Source organism: Athene noctua, chromosome 22 (genome assembly GCF_965140245.1).
Source record: "Athene noctua chromosome 22, bAthNoc1.hap1.1, whole genome shotgun sequence".
In the NCBI taxonomy this organism is placed as follows: Eukaryota; Metazoa; Chordata; class Aves; order Strigiformes; family Strigidae; genus Athene; species Athene noctua.
The window spans coordinates 1,148,592-1,164,888 of NC_134058.1; the positions used below are offsets into that span (position 1 = coordinate 1,148,592).

General features: G+C 51.6%; 1 protein-coding gene across 1 annotated transcript in view; it reads right to left on the bottom strand.

Moving 5' to 3' along the window:
- Nucleotides 1-708: 708 nt before the first annotated feature.
- Nucleotides 709-16,297, bottom strand: part of PRDM16 (PR/SET domain 16) — a 341,589-nt gene continuing 326,000 nt past the window's right edge. The window contains exons 13-17 of the mRNA XM_074924608.1: nt 13,005-13,174; nt 12,040-12,214; nt 10,577-10,807; nt 9,434-9,608; nt 709-6,949 (exon numbers count right to left, since the gene is read on the bottom strand). Coding sequence (XP_074780709.1) covers nt 6,815-6,949; nt 9,434-9,608; nt 10,577-10,807; nt 12,040-12,214; nt 13,005-13,174 — 886 coding nt within the window. The 3' untranslated portion in view covers nt 709-6,814. The remainder of the gene's footprint in view (nt 6,950-9,433; nt 9,609-10,576; nt 10,808-12,039; nt 12,215-13,004; nt 13,175-16,297) is intronic.

Here is a 16,297-nt window from a genome sequence, read left to right on the forward strand (position 1 = left end):
ATGATAGTTCGCTAACTCTCAGCTCCTTGTTGTGAAAGATTCTTGACCTTTTTAGACGCTAATGCCTTGTCCTACCTGTTCCTCCACCCCAGAACGATGGAGCTCTTCCCTGTGCAAACTCCCCAGCACACATCCCTGCCGCGGGGCGCAGACGTGGCTCCGTGGAGCGACCCGGTCCCTCTGGCCCTCAGCACCAAGGGGTGTCCATCACTTTGTTGACGCAGGACAAACCAAGCGTCTCAAATACCCGACAGCAAAGTTCCCGCCGAGGAAAGTTCCCGCCACGTTATCCAAGACGGGAAGGTTCTGCGGGCTCGGGGGTCCCTTCCCGTGCAGGAGGGGCCCCTCCGCCCTGCGCCCCCCCGACACCAGCCCCTGGGTGACCCGGGCAGGGCTGGGAAGCGCTGCAGAGCCGCGTCGGCCCATCCGAACCAGCCATTTGGGAAGAGGAGGAATAAAAGTTGTGATTTTCTGCAGACCAGAACAGTTCTGAAATCCAGTTTTTCATCAGATTGTTCCCATCCAACAGCCTCGACCCGCTCCAAGTTCCCATTCCTACCCCCAGTTCCTGCCCGTCCCACGCTTCACCTCAGAGCAAAGCGAGAGCAGGACCCGCCCCAACACCCCGCTACTGCGCACGGTGCAGTGTCTCTCCCCTTCCTCCAGGAAAAAAAGCTCACAGGACCATTGCTTATAAAAGCACACAGGTTTATTGCATATCAATCTCATGTATAAATTCATTGTAGCATTGGAAAGATTACATTTGGTATACATTCCTATTCTACAGCATTAACCTCAAAATCAGCTTCTCCTATTCATTATTTTAAAGGAATTTCTCTACACAAGTACATTTGTCCTTTATCACAAGCATCAAAATGAAATTTGTAAAATCGCCTTTTTAATTATTTTCTACACTTCATATCTTTTATTTCATTATGCTCCCAACAAAGCGATTTCATATTAATTAATAACTGCCAACACCTTTTTTTTTTTTTTTTTTTTTTTCCTTCTTCCTTGGCAGTTCAAGGCTTCTAGCCTCGGACGCAAAATCTAATCACATATACAATAAGTGCATCTACGGAATTTTTTTCTTTTTAATAAAAATTTCACAAACAGACACAATAATGACTGCTAAACACAAGTCATGCACAGTTTACTTATAAACATAACAGAAGCAATATACAATCAAGAATGATATGGAACAAGCACCATCCTCTTTCTCAATGTTTTTTAAACATTATATGAAAACCAGACATTTACAATTGATTTAAAAAAAACCACTATACAGTTCTAAAGAAAAAAAAAAAACAAAAACAAAAAAAACAAACCCTAAATCATATCTGTATTGTAACAATGGGAAAAGGAATGACATAGGATGCACAGATTTATGATTCTTGCAAGCACAATATATATATGTTTTAAATTACATCTTCTGCAGGCTGGAAATGACATCAGGGCAAAACATCTCTTGCTTTGAAGAGAGCAACGAGGATGTAAAATACATTGAGAATTACTTTCAGAATTACTTTGTTCACATGTGAATTGCACATTTGGAAATCAAAGCTGCCTTTTTTTTTTTTTTTTTTTTTTCTTTTTCATTCTTTTTCCAAAGTGGTAATAAGAATTAATGACAGAAGAAAGAGAAAAATAATCTCGGAATCATTCAAGAACATTTTAATCACAGTTTCACTCAACACTACAGAGAAAAAAGTTTCATGGCTTTGTGAAAACACTACTGACCATCGTCTAGGAGCAGAGGTTTTTGCCCTTATGTTACCAGCACTGATTCGCGTGACCGCATCGCTGCCTGCCCCCCTTCCCACGGGCAGGATCCTGATGCTCTCCCCCTTCCCCCGCCACACACACACACACACAATACAGCACGTAAAAATCGAATGTCAGTAGATCGAAATGGGCTGGGGAGGGGGGGGGGGGGGGGGGGCTCACAATCCAGTGCTTTGATGCTTCGAGTCAAACGTGTTCATGTCATTGTGCAAGTGCTTTTCGAAATGCTTCGTATGAAGCGACAAAGAAGCCGCTTTTCAAGAACGTCTATGGAAAGTCTAAGTGCTGCTGAGGGAGGAATCGAAAGCTTCCACTGGTCAGTTCTAAGCAAGACAGAAACCAAGCTTTGTGTTTAGTCCTGGGATGCAGCTTGAGCAAACTCGGCTCGTGTTCTGCTGTCGGACGCCGTTGGGTTGGGCTTTGCTGCCGGCTGCCCCCGCGGAGCCGTGCGCGCGTCCCAGGGACACCTGGAGCAGCCGGCGCACGTGCGGACACGCGGGAACACGCGTGTGCAGCAAAGAGCAAACCCGGTGCCCGCGACACACCCGCGCTCAGCACGGCCAGGGCAGCCGCGCCGCGGGCTTTGGGCAGCCGCGCGGGCAGAGGGAAGGGAAAGCGCCCGCCGCACACCCACCCCCTCCCGACGGGCGCGGGGGGAAGGTCTCTGTGCCCCCAGTCACGTTTGGGGGAAGCAAAGACCCTTCTCAGAGCAGCTTCGCCGCGGCCGCGCTGGGCGGCCGGAACAGCCAGCGGCTGCCGACCGCACCGGGTCATGCACCAACTTCAGGGGCCTGTCCCGGTGCCTCCTCACCGCGCCGACACGGCCGGGAGGTGTGAAAGGACTTGGAATAAATAGATCCTACGCAAATATTCTTGGTTTAGCTCACACCTGGAGCAGTGCTCTGCCTTTCACACCGACAGCCGGTCGCGTTCCAACCGCTGCGACCGCCCCGCGCGGTGTCACCCCGGTATCGAGGCTCCGGAGTGGCTCCGTGACCCCTCGAGGCCGAGGGACTCCAACCCCTCCCAGGGCACTCGGGACCCGCGCCCTGCACCCTCAGGGATTGCTTTTGCCTACAACAGCAAATCTAAAGCTGAACATCTGCCGGGAGCTGCAACACGTTTCAAGTGCAATTGAATGAAAGCTGCAAGATAAATAGAGATTCAGTGAGGCGCTCTCTTTATTTATCTTAACTGTGGAAAAAATTAAAACTTGTAATCAGTGCTAAATTAGAGGAGTCGGGAGATCCTACAACAAACAGACGCTAGCTAGAGAAAATGGGAAGAAAACTGAATCAGGAAATATGAGAAGGAAAAAAAAAATCATTTCATGATTTTTAAAACTCTATTTTTAATGTCCTTAATCCCTGGCTGGATTGTACCTCCCGCCCCGGCCAGCGCTGCGCCGCAGGGAGCAGGGAACAGCCCTGCGAGGGAGACGGCGACTGCGCGGGCTCGGGGGGAGTTGGGAGCCGCTTCCAAAGGGCCGACGCGCGGGGCAGGGGGCTGAGATCCCGCAGGGGAGACCACGCAGACCCCAGAGGAGTCCCCACGGTCGTGCTCGTGCTCCTCAGGACCCGGCCCGCGTGCCGCTGTCTCCTCGCGCTGAGGACGCGACGCCGACGGCCTGTCCAAGGAGCGGAGCCTCGGCGGGGGCACGACGCTTCCCCCTGCCCTCGGGCCTTGCTCCAGCACAGCCGAGGGCGCTCAGGCGTGGGGTTTACTCCAGGTAGCAGGAACCCCGGAGCTGCAGCTCAGGCCGTCGTGCTGTGGCAGGGCTGACCCATCCCCGCGCTGAGGGCTGACCCATCTTCCCGCGCTCTCCCGGACAGTCCCACCGGGCCCGAGGGCTCCTCTGGGCCGTGCTGGCGGCGACGGGCCCGCGGCCCCGTGACCGTGGACTGGACGAGTCTCCGTGTGCCGGGGAGTGGAGCTTGCACCCGGTTGCAGGTTGGGACTTGCAAGCCGGAGGCTTTCCCGGGGCAGGGTTGTGGCGAGGGGCAAGTCAGCCACGGGGCCAGCGCTGCCACCGGCTCTGCTGGCCACATCCCCTCGGCGGCAGAGCCACCTGCCGGACCCTGGCCCCACCGGCTGCTCCCTTCTGGGGATGCAGTGCCCAGGGGAGGCACCGTGTCCCCCAGGCCACGGGGCTGCCAGCGGGGCAGGTGTCACGGTGACATCGCTGGATGGCACGGTGACATCGCTGGCCACCGCGGTGACATCGCTGGCCACCATGGCGGCACTGCCAGCGGCCCCCCGGCTGCACCCGGGGGCTCGGGGCCTCTCGCCGGCCCTGGGCTCGCGGCGCTGGGTGGGGGGCGACCGGGGAGGGGCCACCGGCTGCTGGTGGAGGCGGCGTCGGGGTCCCGCCCGGCCGCGGGAAGGGCCAGAAACCTTTGTCTAACGCAACGGCCGCTTCAAGGCAAACGGAACGAAACGTGTGATTGTCTGGAGAATCGGCAGCAAGACGAGCAGGATTGATCAGGGTCATTTGGCACATGGACAAAATCTTCCTACTCCCTGGTTATCAATCATACAACATACAACCTTAATTACACAATTTTGGTCCTTCACTACATACTTATATTAACATTATTTCTTCACAATAATGATATCTAATGCAAAAAATACTGTTAAGGAAGAAATAAAATAAGAAAAGAATTAGCAAAAAATTACAAGTTATATACAGATTAAAATAAATTCCATCAGGAAAAGAAACAATTCTTTTTATTATTTTCAGTTGGCCCCTGTGGGAATAATTTAAAGGCCAAGCGCCTGGGCAGGGCTGTGCTGCAGCAGCAGCAGCAGAGGCAGATGTGCCGGGACGGAGCGGCCCGTCTCCTGGTTCCTCTCCTGGTTCCTTTTGACATCGTGGGCTCCGGGGCTCTAGTTCCCCGAGAGCTTTGTGCAAATATATGAAGCAGTTCGGGTTACACTGGCTGTTGGTCTCAGAGCCTTGGGCACTTTCACAGGGCGTTGTGGAAAAAAAAATAAAGAAAAAGAACCAAAAAAGGGAAGGGTAAATTTTCTTGGAAAATACGCTGATGCTGCTGATTTACCTTTTGCTCCTTCTGTACCAAAGCTACCCTAGATGCTCTCCTCCGCGGACAGTCTGAGGCTCCTGGCTACCTAAAACCAACCTCGGGTGTGCTCCTGGGTGCAAGGAGCGAACGGCAAAGGTTTCGGCCCTTGGTCTGAGCAGCCGCCTGCGCTGTTTCCGCGGGCAGGAGGGGGGTGCCCCGCTGTCCCGGCACCCCGGGGGGCACAGGCGGCTGCGCGGGCAGGGCTGCGCGGGGGACTGACCCGTGAGAGCGGCCGCTCGCCCGGCTCTGCAGGCAGCTGCCACCCCTGCAACCCGTCCTAGAAGCACACCCGGCACTAAAATAGGCTGAAGTTCATGGGAAAAGCTCCCCTGGTCTTCACTGGCTTTACCCAGCCCAGCCCGCCAGAGCCCCCCAGGCGCGGGGGCACACGCTTTCAGGCGGCGTCAGCGCAGTCCGGCCCTCGGCATCTCTAAGTTTTAGCTGCTGTCATTCAAAAATTCCCAGGACTCCGGTGCTGTCCTTTGCAAGGTCTAACTGCTTCCCTGACTATTCCGTCAATCAGCTTTACCTGCAAAATCACTTGTAAGATTGCAACTGCAATGCAGAACAGCACAACGATCACAGTATTTCTGGAGGCTGCTTTGCACCAGTAAAGATGAGACTTTGAGGTGATTTAAAATCACTCATTAAATATCTGTGAGCAATTTTAGAGTCAGAGAGACAATCGGATTCTTAGCTATGGGCTTGAATAGTGGGCTGGAGCCCTGAGGTTGCCGAAGCCAGGAAATTTTAATCTTTCTACTTAAATTATAGGCCGAATAGCAGTGTGTGACGCAAGAGCAGCCACCCAGCACACCGAAACAACTGCAGAAGTTTCTGCCACAGTCCCCGGATACTATCAACACTGAACAGGTGACACTAAAAAATCCCTGGGAGATAAATGAGAATTCTCCTGCGTCCGAACGACGCGCGTCTGAACTCTCCCGTGTCCGAACCGCCCTTCCCACGGCGAGACCCGCCCCCCCCGCCTTCACCTCCCCAGGGACGGGTCCACCCCGGGCCCGCTCTGCTGGGCCAGGCCCAGCGTTCCCAGGCAGCGCAGGGCCGAGCGCCGGTGTACCCCGCGCCCGCAGCCCTGCCCGAGCGTGGCTTTTCCTCAAGCACCGCGGATGCTTCCAGCTCCCGGGCACCAGCAGAGGAGGAGAACGCTCAGCCCCGCGGCGTCGGCACGGGCGGAAGGGCCGGGGCAGAGCCGCTGACCGTGACCACGCGCTGGCACGGCAGATGGACAATCCCAGCCTCAGCACGGCTCCGGGACGGCGACGGCTCCGCCGGGACGCTGCGTGTGGCGTGGCTGCAGGCCGGGTGGGCTCCTGCTCCTGAGCTTTGCGCTGGGCCGGGGGTTTGTGGGGAACAAAGGGTAGGACGGTATTTCTGTGGGAGCACAGAGTTCCAAATTCTTTAGGGGGTGTCAATGAAATGGGTTGAATTTACCCTTCCCTGGTATCACTCCGGTGACTGGGTCAGAGCTGCACCGGGACAGGGCACACCTGGCTCTTTCCTCATCACTTCCCTATTCAGCTGAAGCGGAAGGAAATGCTACCGAACGGTTTCAAGCTTTCATTTACACGCAGGCGTTACTGGCTCAGCGACACCGCTTTGTAACGTTGGAGGGGCCAATGTTTGATTGCACTGTTGCAATTCGTGTCTTGCTCATGCTATTCCTACAGACTGTGAAATCCTGGGGCTGCATCGGGGTTATCCAGTTTTGGAGAGGTTCGTTCTGATAAATTAGAAATGAAAACTCCGGAGAGATAAAAATGCAGGACTTGTAGGTTGGATGCGACAGGTTTCCTTCTCAGCCAAAAGTCCAGACGACTCCCTGAGGCCCTCTCATCCATCTTCTGCTTGCTAGGATTTTTGCTAGGATAATTGCAGCACCTCCGCCTCCTCGCATGGACTCTGGCCAGTGCCTTGTTGACCTCTCAGAGGTGGTTGATGGGGTTAAAGCTCCCCGACTCTGAAGCTGCTCCTGCCATGTCCAACCAAGCGCCCAGAGAGTTCTGGGAGGACGTGTGGAGGGGAGCGTTCTCAGACAGGGACAGCATCATTGCATAAGCCTGGAGGAGAAGAGAGCAACGCAGAGGACACGTGTGAGTACACGCGCGGGACAGGCCGTGACAAGCCCTTGAAGCTCAGCACTGTCTCCCCACGCAGGACCCGCAGGCAGCCGGCACCCCTCGGCCTGGGCCAGCACGGCCGAAATTACAGCCCCACACGCGGGTGACACCCGTCACTCCAACTCCTCGGCTCTGCCACGGTTTACGGGCAGCTGTAGGGTCAGGCAGGAGAGGCCACCGTTTCCGCTGGCGTTTACAGGCCCGAATCCTTCCTGTGCCAGCCCTGCGCTCAGTCACAAACCCCCACACTTGATTCTAGGCTCTGCTCTCAGGGAAAAGCGGCTAAAGGAGAATAACAACTACTTTGTTTTGTTCTTAAAAAAAGCACACCTGCAGCCGAGCAAGCGGCTGGGCGAGGCTCGGGCCTGCTCACGGCCCCAGAAATGGAGTAGCCCCCCCCAGGAGCCGTGAGCCAAGAGGCAGCGGGGTGTGAGCCCGGGGGTGCCCACAGCAGCCCGCGCACAGGGGTGTGGGGCACGGGCACGGGATGCTCACTGGCATTACCCCTGCGTTGGTACGTCCTTGTTGGAGTAGATTTATTGCTGCACTGGAATGGTGAAAAGCATCTGCTGAGAAAAATGCATCGAGACTTCTGCTGTGTAACCATCTCCTTGCTCCTCTGTAACCCAGGTGCTCTCCCTGCTCCGAGAACACTGGCCTCATACCCCTGCACGTCCTCTCCCAGCCCACACAAGTGATGGCAGGGCTCAGACAGACGACAACCCCACGTACTAGGGGTGAGGGTCAGGTAACTGCCACCCAGGACCTGCACGTGGTCCCCGCCCTCCCTGCTCTACATCGGCTGGCACGACGTACCCTCCCACCCTGCAAGGGAACCGTGGCCACGCAGCCCTCTCCTTCCCACTGAGGTTACACCCACCACCCTTTGCAGGGCAGCAGGCAAAGGCGAGTGCTGCCGGGCCAGGAGAACAACGCCCAGCACAGCAGGACCCTTGGTGACGCAGCTGCGATGGTGCCAGGGCAAAGCGGGACCCAGCTTTACCCTCCTAACAGCCGAGACTCAGATCGACCTGCCAAGTCAAGGCACCCGCGTCCGCAGGCGTGTGCGGACAGCGGCGGGGGCGCGCAGGCTTCTCAAACTGCTTAAAAGAAACGGAGCCACAGCGGAGCACCGGTGTCAGACACAAAAGGTGTCTGAGTGTCCCCGTCCCTGCGCGAGAGACGCTGCTTACGGTCCTTACTGAGATCGAAGGGTCACCCGTCCTGCGCTCATCCACTGCAAAACTGACTCAGAAGACAAAACTACTTCCCCGCTCAAGCATAGGCTGGGCCTAACCATGTAGTACCAATTTTAACAGGGCAAGCTGTTCCTCAATAGTTAGTACATTTGGTGTATTAGTAACAGGACACATGTAAGAGTCAGGCAAGTGGCTTGTGTTCTAATTCGTTTCACCCCGAAAAGAGCTGTGTCCTGTCTTCAAGCAGAGCTTCCCCGGCCTCAGGACTAGCACCCGCTACGGAGGAGGATGAGAATTTCACAAGTTTTGGGTGATGGTAAATCAGAAATCGCGTTCTGCTTGGCAACTGCACTAAACCACTGCTTTGCTGGACGTTTAAAATAGAGGGGAGACGTTTAAAATGGAGACAAATTCTGTGGCCTGAAGGTTAGAAAGGGGCTCCAAGGCAACAGCTCTACTCATCCCCCACGAAGGGCTCAGTACAGTCTCTCCAGTCCAGTCTGGTCACTTCACTGAACAGTTCTTTTGTGAGAAACCTTTTGCAGGGATCAAGATACAAACTTCAGAAAACTAGTCTGAGTATAATGAAAAAGCAGAAAGCACAGATGGCTTTCCCCCCATACCCCCAGGTTTTTTTCAGAACTCCAGTAGGTGCCGAGATGCCATTTTGAGGTTTCTCGGTGGCTCTGAACTGGTCTAGCTCACAGGGCAGACACCCATTTTATGGTTTGCTTTTAGAAATCAGGGAGATTAACGAGGAATTCCTCTAGACTTGCTGGATGCAAGGCCTGGAAATACTGTTGTCTAGTGCACCTTTTATAATCAAACCCAAGGACACTTTATGACTGCTCCTGCAGACCTAGCCTCGAGCTGTTCAGTTTATACCATCTGAAGACCCATCCTAAAGTATAAATAAGTAATAAAAACATTTATACAGACAGATAAAAACAGACAGATGCCTCTACCTTTCTACATAAGCATGTTCTCACAGCACAGGCTAAATGATAAACTGATCTGGTGACCTGAAACCGATGCCCACTCTGTTTTTCCCCTCTTTCAGGACAGTTGCAACCAGACAGGGTTCACAAATGATTCACGCGTCACGGTCAGAATTCCTGCTCACTGGAAGGGGGAGACAAGCCTTGGCTAAAGGAGGCCAGCTGCTTGCTAATCCTACCGCACGTGCTGGCGGCAAGCTAGGTAAAATGTTCTGTCATATACCTACCTGGTTTTTAGCCTGCCTGTACAGAGTCTGTTTTATTGTCTCAGAGTCTAAGGTGGAATTAAACACATCTTTAACTTCAAATGCTTCCTCGGCTGCTTTGCGAAGATCCAGCCCCTTCCCAAAATTCGGCATCTGCTCCAAATCTAACAAGCCGGCTTCGTCCTCCTCAATACACCTGTACCAATGACCAGGGAAGGGTTGACCCGTTGTTAGCTCATCCCACCGTTCACATCTAGCCGACGTGAGCGCTGCTACCCAGTGCCTGCATGCACATACCACGGGGTCTCACAAGCCACATGCGTGAACTGACAGACAGACAAACACCAACATGACACAAAATGCCAGGAGCAAAGAAAAAGTGGAGAGCACGACTATGCACAAAGAAGCATTAGTGCCGGAGAGATTTGTGATTCAGCGTGGCTACAATTCCCTTTGGTCTTCCGGGTGGAGATGTCCAATTGCTGTCCACTCCTTGACAGGTCTGACACTGGGTCAATGTCTGAAGAACGCTGCTGCGTTTTCTCGGAGTTGCAGTGCAGTGATGCACTGAAATCTACTACTTTGCATCACGGGATGTTTGTACAAATACCAGTTGGGAGACTGAGGCAAAAAGAAAGCTAAGCCTATACTGTGTGCAACAAACTTTAATTTTAAAGGTGCCTAAACATGGCTTGACCTTGGGGGGGGGGGGGGGGGGGGGGAAAAGCTTCCCTTTTTCCCAGAGTTCTGAGAACTCCACTTGAAGTCAACAGCGTGTTGCTACAACTGAAAGGGGCAGAGCAGCACAGAGCGACTGCGTGCGTGTGCCTCTCCCTTCCCCTGACCAGATTTTCAGGGAGAAGGCTGTTATCTGCTGAGCTGGGGGACCCTGACAATGCTGGTTCCTCTGCTGGACTAACTGCTCTCCTGACAGGAACTTCTCAAGTCCTGGGTGTACCCCTTATCCCAGATTCTCCTTGCAGTCCACTTGTTTCGTGTCCCCCACCATGGTGAAAATGGAATCTCTCAAGTGAATGCTTAAATCAAACTGGAGGTATGATACATGGCTTGAAAAATAAAACAAGAGCACTCACGATCTACCACTGACACGGGGTCAGAAGTCTCAGCCCCATTTGACCTCTCAAAGGGAACGGCCCACCTCACCTTCGGGTGTGGTCAAAGCTCATGGTGAGAGACGCAGGCTCTTCATCTTCTTCATCCTCAAATGCTCCTCGGGGCTCTGCGGTGGGCGATACCGTCTCATCCTGCGACTTCCCTGTCAGGCTGTCATCATCTTCCTCTTCCAGTTCTTCATCCTCATCATCCACATCTTCTGTTTTCTCATTTGCTAATCCGTGACACTGGGAATTGCCATCAATATCCTGGATTTCTGGCCTGAAATATTTGGTCAAGGCCGGGGAGGGGGAGAAGAAAGAAAAGGAAAAAAGAAAAGATGCCAAATGTGGTAAGTTATTTTATACACGTGTATATTGTATTTTATATTATATTGTATTTTATACACACGTATGAATGCACAGATGTATTTATGTGCGGACACATATTATTTCAACTGCAAGGAAAAGGAAAACTGTTTAAGGCATTTAAAAATCAGCCTTCAGTGTCTGAAGGGCTAATAAGCACGTCAAGTATATACCAACCCCAATGCTTCTCAAACTAGAATTTTGTCTAGTCTGGGCTTAAATGATGGTTTTCCATCTCAAAGTATAACATCTGTGGGACAAGTGGCTTTCCTCCTTCTCTGTGCTTCGGGCAACCAGGAGGAGGAAGCTTCCTCATGGTGTAATCTAAGAGCCAGCCTAAATTACCTCTTGGATTACTTCTGCTATTCATGCCCATAGGGACCCCGCAGACTCCACAAACCCAGTTTTAACATTAAGAGAATGAGACTGGGATCGCCACTGCTACGGAGCTGGAACCCAGCAGGATGCCACCAAGTGACAGAAAATAAAATTAACACCTTCGCCAGAAAGTTTAGGTTAGTCCACGCTTCTTACTGTTCTTTCCGTGGATCACATCAACATGGGGATTCCTCAAACTTAGGTTTTGGACTCAAACCTTAGTACTGGCATTAATTAGCTATCTGTGGAAAGGCCAGCAGCAGCGCAGCACCACTGGGTGCTATAAGGCCTGTGATGGGGACCAATTCCAAGAAGCCGATGGGCAGGTGCCTCCGGTGCCCAATCCGTCGTCTCTCCCACCGTGGGGGTGGAACCGGCCACGCGGTTTTATGGCAGAAGGTAACAGTTCAACAACCACGTTTTTATCTAGAGGAGAAACTGTGTTTTCTCACGACGACTGCGCCGGGGCCCGCGGCAGCAGCCAGCCTGCCTGCCTCCTCTGAGAGCAACCTCTCTGGAACTTGGCCCCCGCCGGCCGCAGCCGTCCCAGCCCCGAGGGGCACTCTGGTGTCAGCCCTCCTCACTTCAGCACTTTCTGAAAAGACTTAACCCTGGGCTTGGAGCTCGCAGCCGAAGGCACTCGCCTTGCAGACTCTCACATTTCTTTCTTTTGAGCGCTTAAAATCAAGGGCTGCAGGACAGAGGCCGACTGGTCTCTCAACCACGTTAACAATACAAATCACCAGACAGTTTTATTTGCTTGTCTACCTTTTATCTGCTAAAGTCGATGCTTGATTCATCTCACTATTTGCAATAAAATTTCTGATTTCAGAGAAATACGAATCCTCTTTTTCATCTAAAAGTGCATGGTTGTCTGATTCCGAGTTTGGGGAAGAGGCACTGGTCCCAAGGTGGTTTGTAATGACTCCAGAGTGCTGGCTCACTGAGGGAGAGAAACAAGAAAAGAGAACAGGAGAAACAATCAGGCATTGGCAAAGCTGTTATTAAGAGGAAAAATAAAGAAGGAAAGTTACATAACAATCCTCTCCCTATATATTAATGATTTAACATTTAAGAGAAATCTCACGGACCAAAGCTGCCAAAGGAAGCTCATGTCTTCCAGACTTGAATGACAGAGAGAAATACAGGTGACATTTAGCATTTACGGGTGGTATACACAACTGAAGGACTGCTATCCATTGCACAGCTGTTTGCCTATAACTTTTCCATGCTGCTTTTTTTTTTTTTTTTTTTTTTTTTTTCCCCCCTAGGCTGGGAAATCACTTAGTTGGATTCAGTGCAGGAATTCCTTCCCTCAGTTTTTCCCGTAAGGCAAAGCCTATTTATCTTCTTGAACTTCACACATCCCAGCACGGCATTTCAGGTTGGAAACCCTTGGTAGGGCTGGCCGTGGCACATCAGCACTGAACCCATCTCCCACCACGAGGTCCTGCTCCCCGGACACAAGCCAGCATCACGATCTCTGCTATATGGCTTGGGAAAGGACACGAATGAGAAACACTTGACAGGAGCTTGGCAGAGCCGAGGGCTGTGCGTGAGGGCGCGTGTGCTGCTGAGGATAAACACAACTTTGGCTGCACGAGGAGCTGGGGTTTGCTTTTTGCTACCTGATGATATTCAGCCTTGAGAAACAGCAGGACCAGAGAGACCAGACCATGGTGTCTTCTCCCTCCAGTGCCCCAACCGAGCCACACGGCCGTGCCCCTCCCCACCTGGAACGTTCTCGTGTTCGTGTTTCTTAAGATGTCGGTCCAGGTTGGTCTGCTGCCCGAAGCATCGGTTACACAGGTGACATTTGAATGGCTTCTCCTTGTTATGGATGTTTCGAACGTGCCGCTGGAGGTTGGAAGAAATGCTGAATGACCTGTCACAGTATTTACACCTGAAAAATAGAAGCAAATGCCAAAGAGTGCAACGTGAGGGAAAAAAAAAAAAAAAAAAAAAAAGAAAGAAAAGAAAAAGAAAAATCTGACTATCAGAAAACCAGAAAATGTTGGTCTATAAATCTTTACTTGGCTGAGGACCTGTGAAGCACAATGCATTAATCATTCCAGACAAATCTGATATTATTGTTACTCAAGGAGCACAAAGGAAGGATTAGGATTAATTAAGAAGTGAGTCGTCCAAACAAATAAGAATTTTCAACAAAATAATTACTTTTCCATGCATGAATGTAAAAAATAAGAAAGGTGAATTTATTTCTTCCACCCTTCTCATTTTGTAGGGGAAGCAGGTGAAATATGATTGTGGAGGGAGGCAAAACAAGACAGAAGGAGAAGAAAGAATGGAGGCTAAATGTATAAAATAGCTTTTATCTAGCATGTCCCTACATGACGCCATTGTCTGGACAGAGAGAAAACTCCAGATTGATTTGTGAAAGTCCTTGTGGTACTCAAGATGCAAGCGGTGCAGCACGCCTTTAAAGGTAATCATGATTATTATTGTAGTACAACGGTTCCCAAGAAATACACGGTCGTTTCCAAATGGGATAAGATTTACTCCTATGTAGTGAATATCTGGTTTATGATGAAAAAAATGTGGAAAGTAAGGAGTCAAGCCAGAATGTTTAGGGAAACTGCTGAGTGAAGACATGTTCCCTCTTTGAAACAAACCTCTGCAGGAGCCATGGCGGAGGTGTTGGAAGCTTGTTCAGAGCTGTCACCCCCCTCTCTCTGGATTCAGAGTCCCTCCAAATAAAACCAGGGCTTTGCTAAAGCGTGGTGCTTTGGGAACTCAGCCCTCTGCTCCTCTTCCAGCGCAGGACAAGAAGGCAGGAGATGTACTGAAGAGGGCAGCTTTGAGCCACAGTGAAGAGTTCCAGTACTAAAGCTATAGAAAATCCAATTTCTCTTTGAATCCGCCCGAATCCCTCATTAGATCTCCCTTTAAATACGTCATTTGTCCCTCAACAAAGCTGCTTTCCTCATGGCTCTGCTTCTAAAACCCATGAGAAGTAGAATCCCTTCTCCGCTGCAGCGCTCTGCAAATCCCAGACACTTACGGGACAAAATAAAACCCGTTTGTAAGCCCTTGTAATTCCAGCACAAACCCGCCTGCTTTAGCAGAGCCGCTCGGTGCTCCCCTGCCCGGGAGCAGGATTTGTCCCCCCGAGCCGAGGTGACAAGGCACGAGGGCGACGCTGCCCCGGCGCAGGGTTCAGGAACGCCGGGGGACACGTGGGACCCGGCCCGTGCCGGTGTCATCCCAGCACAGAACTGGGTTTGCCTCGCCGCCGAGGACACAGTATTGCTTCCTGCAAACACGACAGGTTCAATCGTGGGAAGGAGGCGTGAGCGGGAAAAGAGCTCTACGCTGTGAAACGCACACACCATTTCCAGATGTGCTACAGCTGTGACTTTTATTTGGTCTCCAAAAATAAATTGATATTATTTTTGGAAATAGCAGAGATACATTTATGAAACACTCTCTCTTGCCGAATGTTTATGGATTCCATATCCACCTCCGAATTTCCTACTGTTAAATCACCAAAAAGAATAAAGATATTTCAGATAACGAACCTTTCTGCTGATTAACCTAGGAAGAAAGCAGAACCTCTTTTTAAACCACAGTTTTCTCAGACTTGAAAGTTTTTCATTTTTTTCCAAAACCACAAATTGAACAACCAAAGAAAACAAAACGTTATTCGGACATCGGCAAGAACAAGGACAGTTTCTATGTGGAGAGTTGAACACGCGCAGATTTCCAGCTCTATTCTCCTCCTACCCGCCAGCAAGCAGTGACGCTGCTTCCAGGAGCTGCCAGGCCCAGGCAGCTTCGACTGTTCAGGGCGTCAGAAAATGGCAACGTCCAAAGGACCCCAACGTCCCCAACATCAACATCCCCAACAACCCCAACGTCCCCAATGTCCCCAACATCCCCAACGTCCCCAACACCCCCTTACTCCACAGGACTCTCACAGGCAGTTTTGCCCAGTTCTACCAGCGCTGCACCCGCAGCCCCCTCTGTGTCGCCGCGGTGCCCCAGGGTGTCACTCCCCGCCCGTGCCCCCGGCTCTGTGCCCCCCTAAGCCGAACCCCTCTTCCCTCGTGTCGGCCCGGCGGGGCTGTGGGTGCCCCGGGGTGCCCAGGCCGGGTCCCGCCGCCGTCACTCGCACCAGCAGCTCCGGGGACTTCAAAGGGAGCGCTCGCACGCGGGAGGCGAGGCCGGCCCGGCCTCCTGAACGTCCATTTATTTAGATGTTCAGGAAGTCTTTGAAAAGTTTCCCTTGACAGGTTCTTGCTCCAGCCATGAGCTATGTGGATCCAGGTTAGGGTAGGGAGAAAGGATAAAGAGCTTGTTAAAAAAATAGAAAACAGAGGGGCATTGGGAAGGAGCAGTCGCTAACGTCTGAAAGCAAAGGGACGAGGGAGACATACTGTGTTATTTGTGGTCCCAGAGGGGTCGGAACTCGGATCTCTGCTGGTTTTAATCTAAATAAATGACCCAGACAGAGGAACCAGCTTAAATTCAGGGAAGAGGTGAACACAGAGGCAGGAGAAGAATAAAACTCAAACGAAGCCGTATTTGCTCTGTAAACACACTGACAAAATGCTAGTAAAGCTTCTTCCTTATCAGTTTAAAGTAACACACCAATGGGCTAAAAAAATATAAAGTGGGAGTGAATGATTGCTAAGAACGAGCCAAAGCTGGAACTGAGGAGCTCTGAGGGACGACAGGCAACCCCCAGAGCTCGAGGGCACGCGGATGCCTGGTACAATGCAGCTGGAAGGGGAAAAACAGAGAGCAACCCCCAGGAAGCTCACAAGGAGTAACTGAGCTGACCACTGGGTGACGGTGAGGTTTGCTAACACTTCATGCGACAGTGAGGCTTTTGATAACTCGCTTTGTAAAGTTTCAACAGCATGACAGCACCTGCAAAATTTTACACTTATTTGATGATGAATGTGAGCTGCAGAGACAGAATTGTAGTAACAACACACAGCTACTCCTCCTCTGAGTAACGACTTAATCTCAACTGCATTTATACCAGGAATGAATTTAGGCT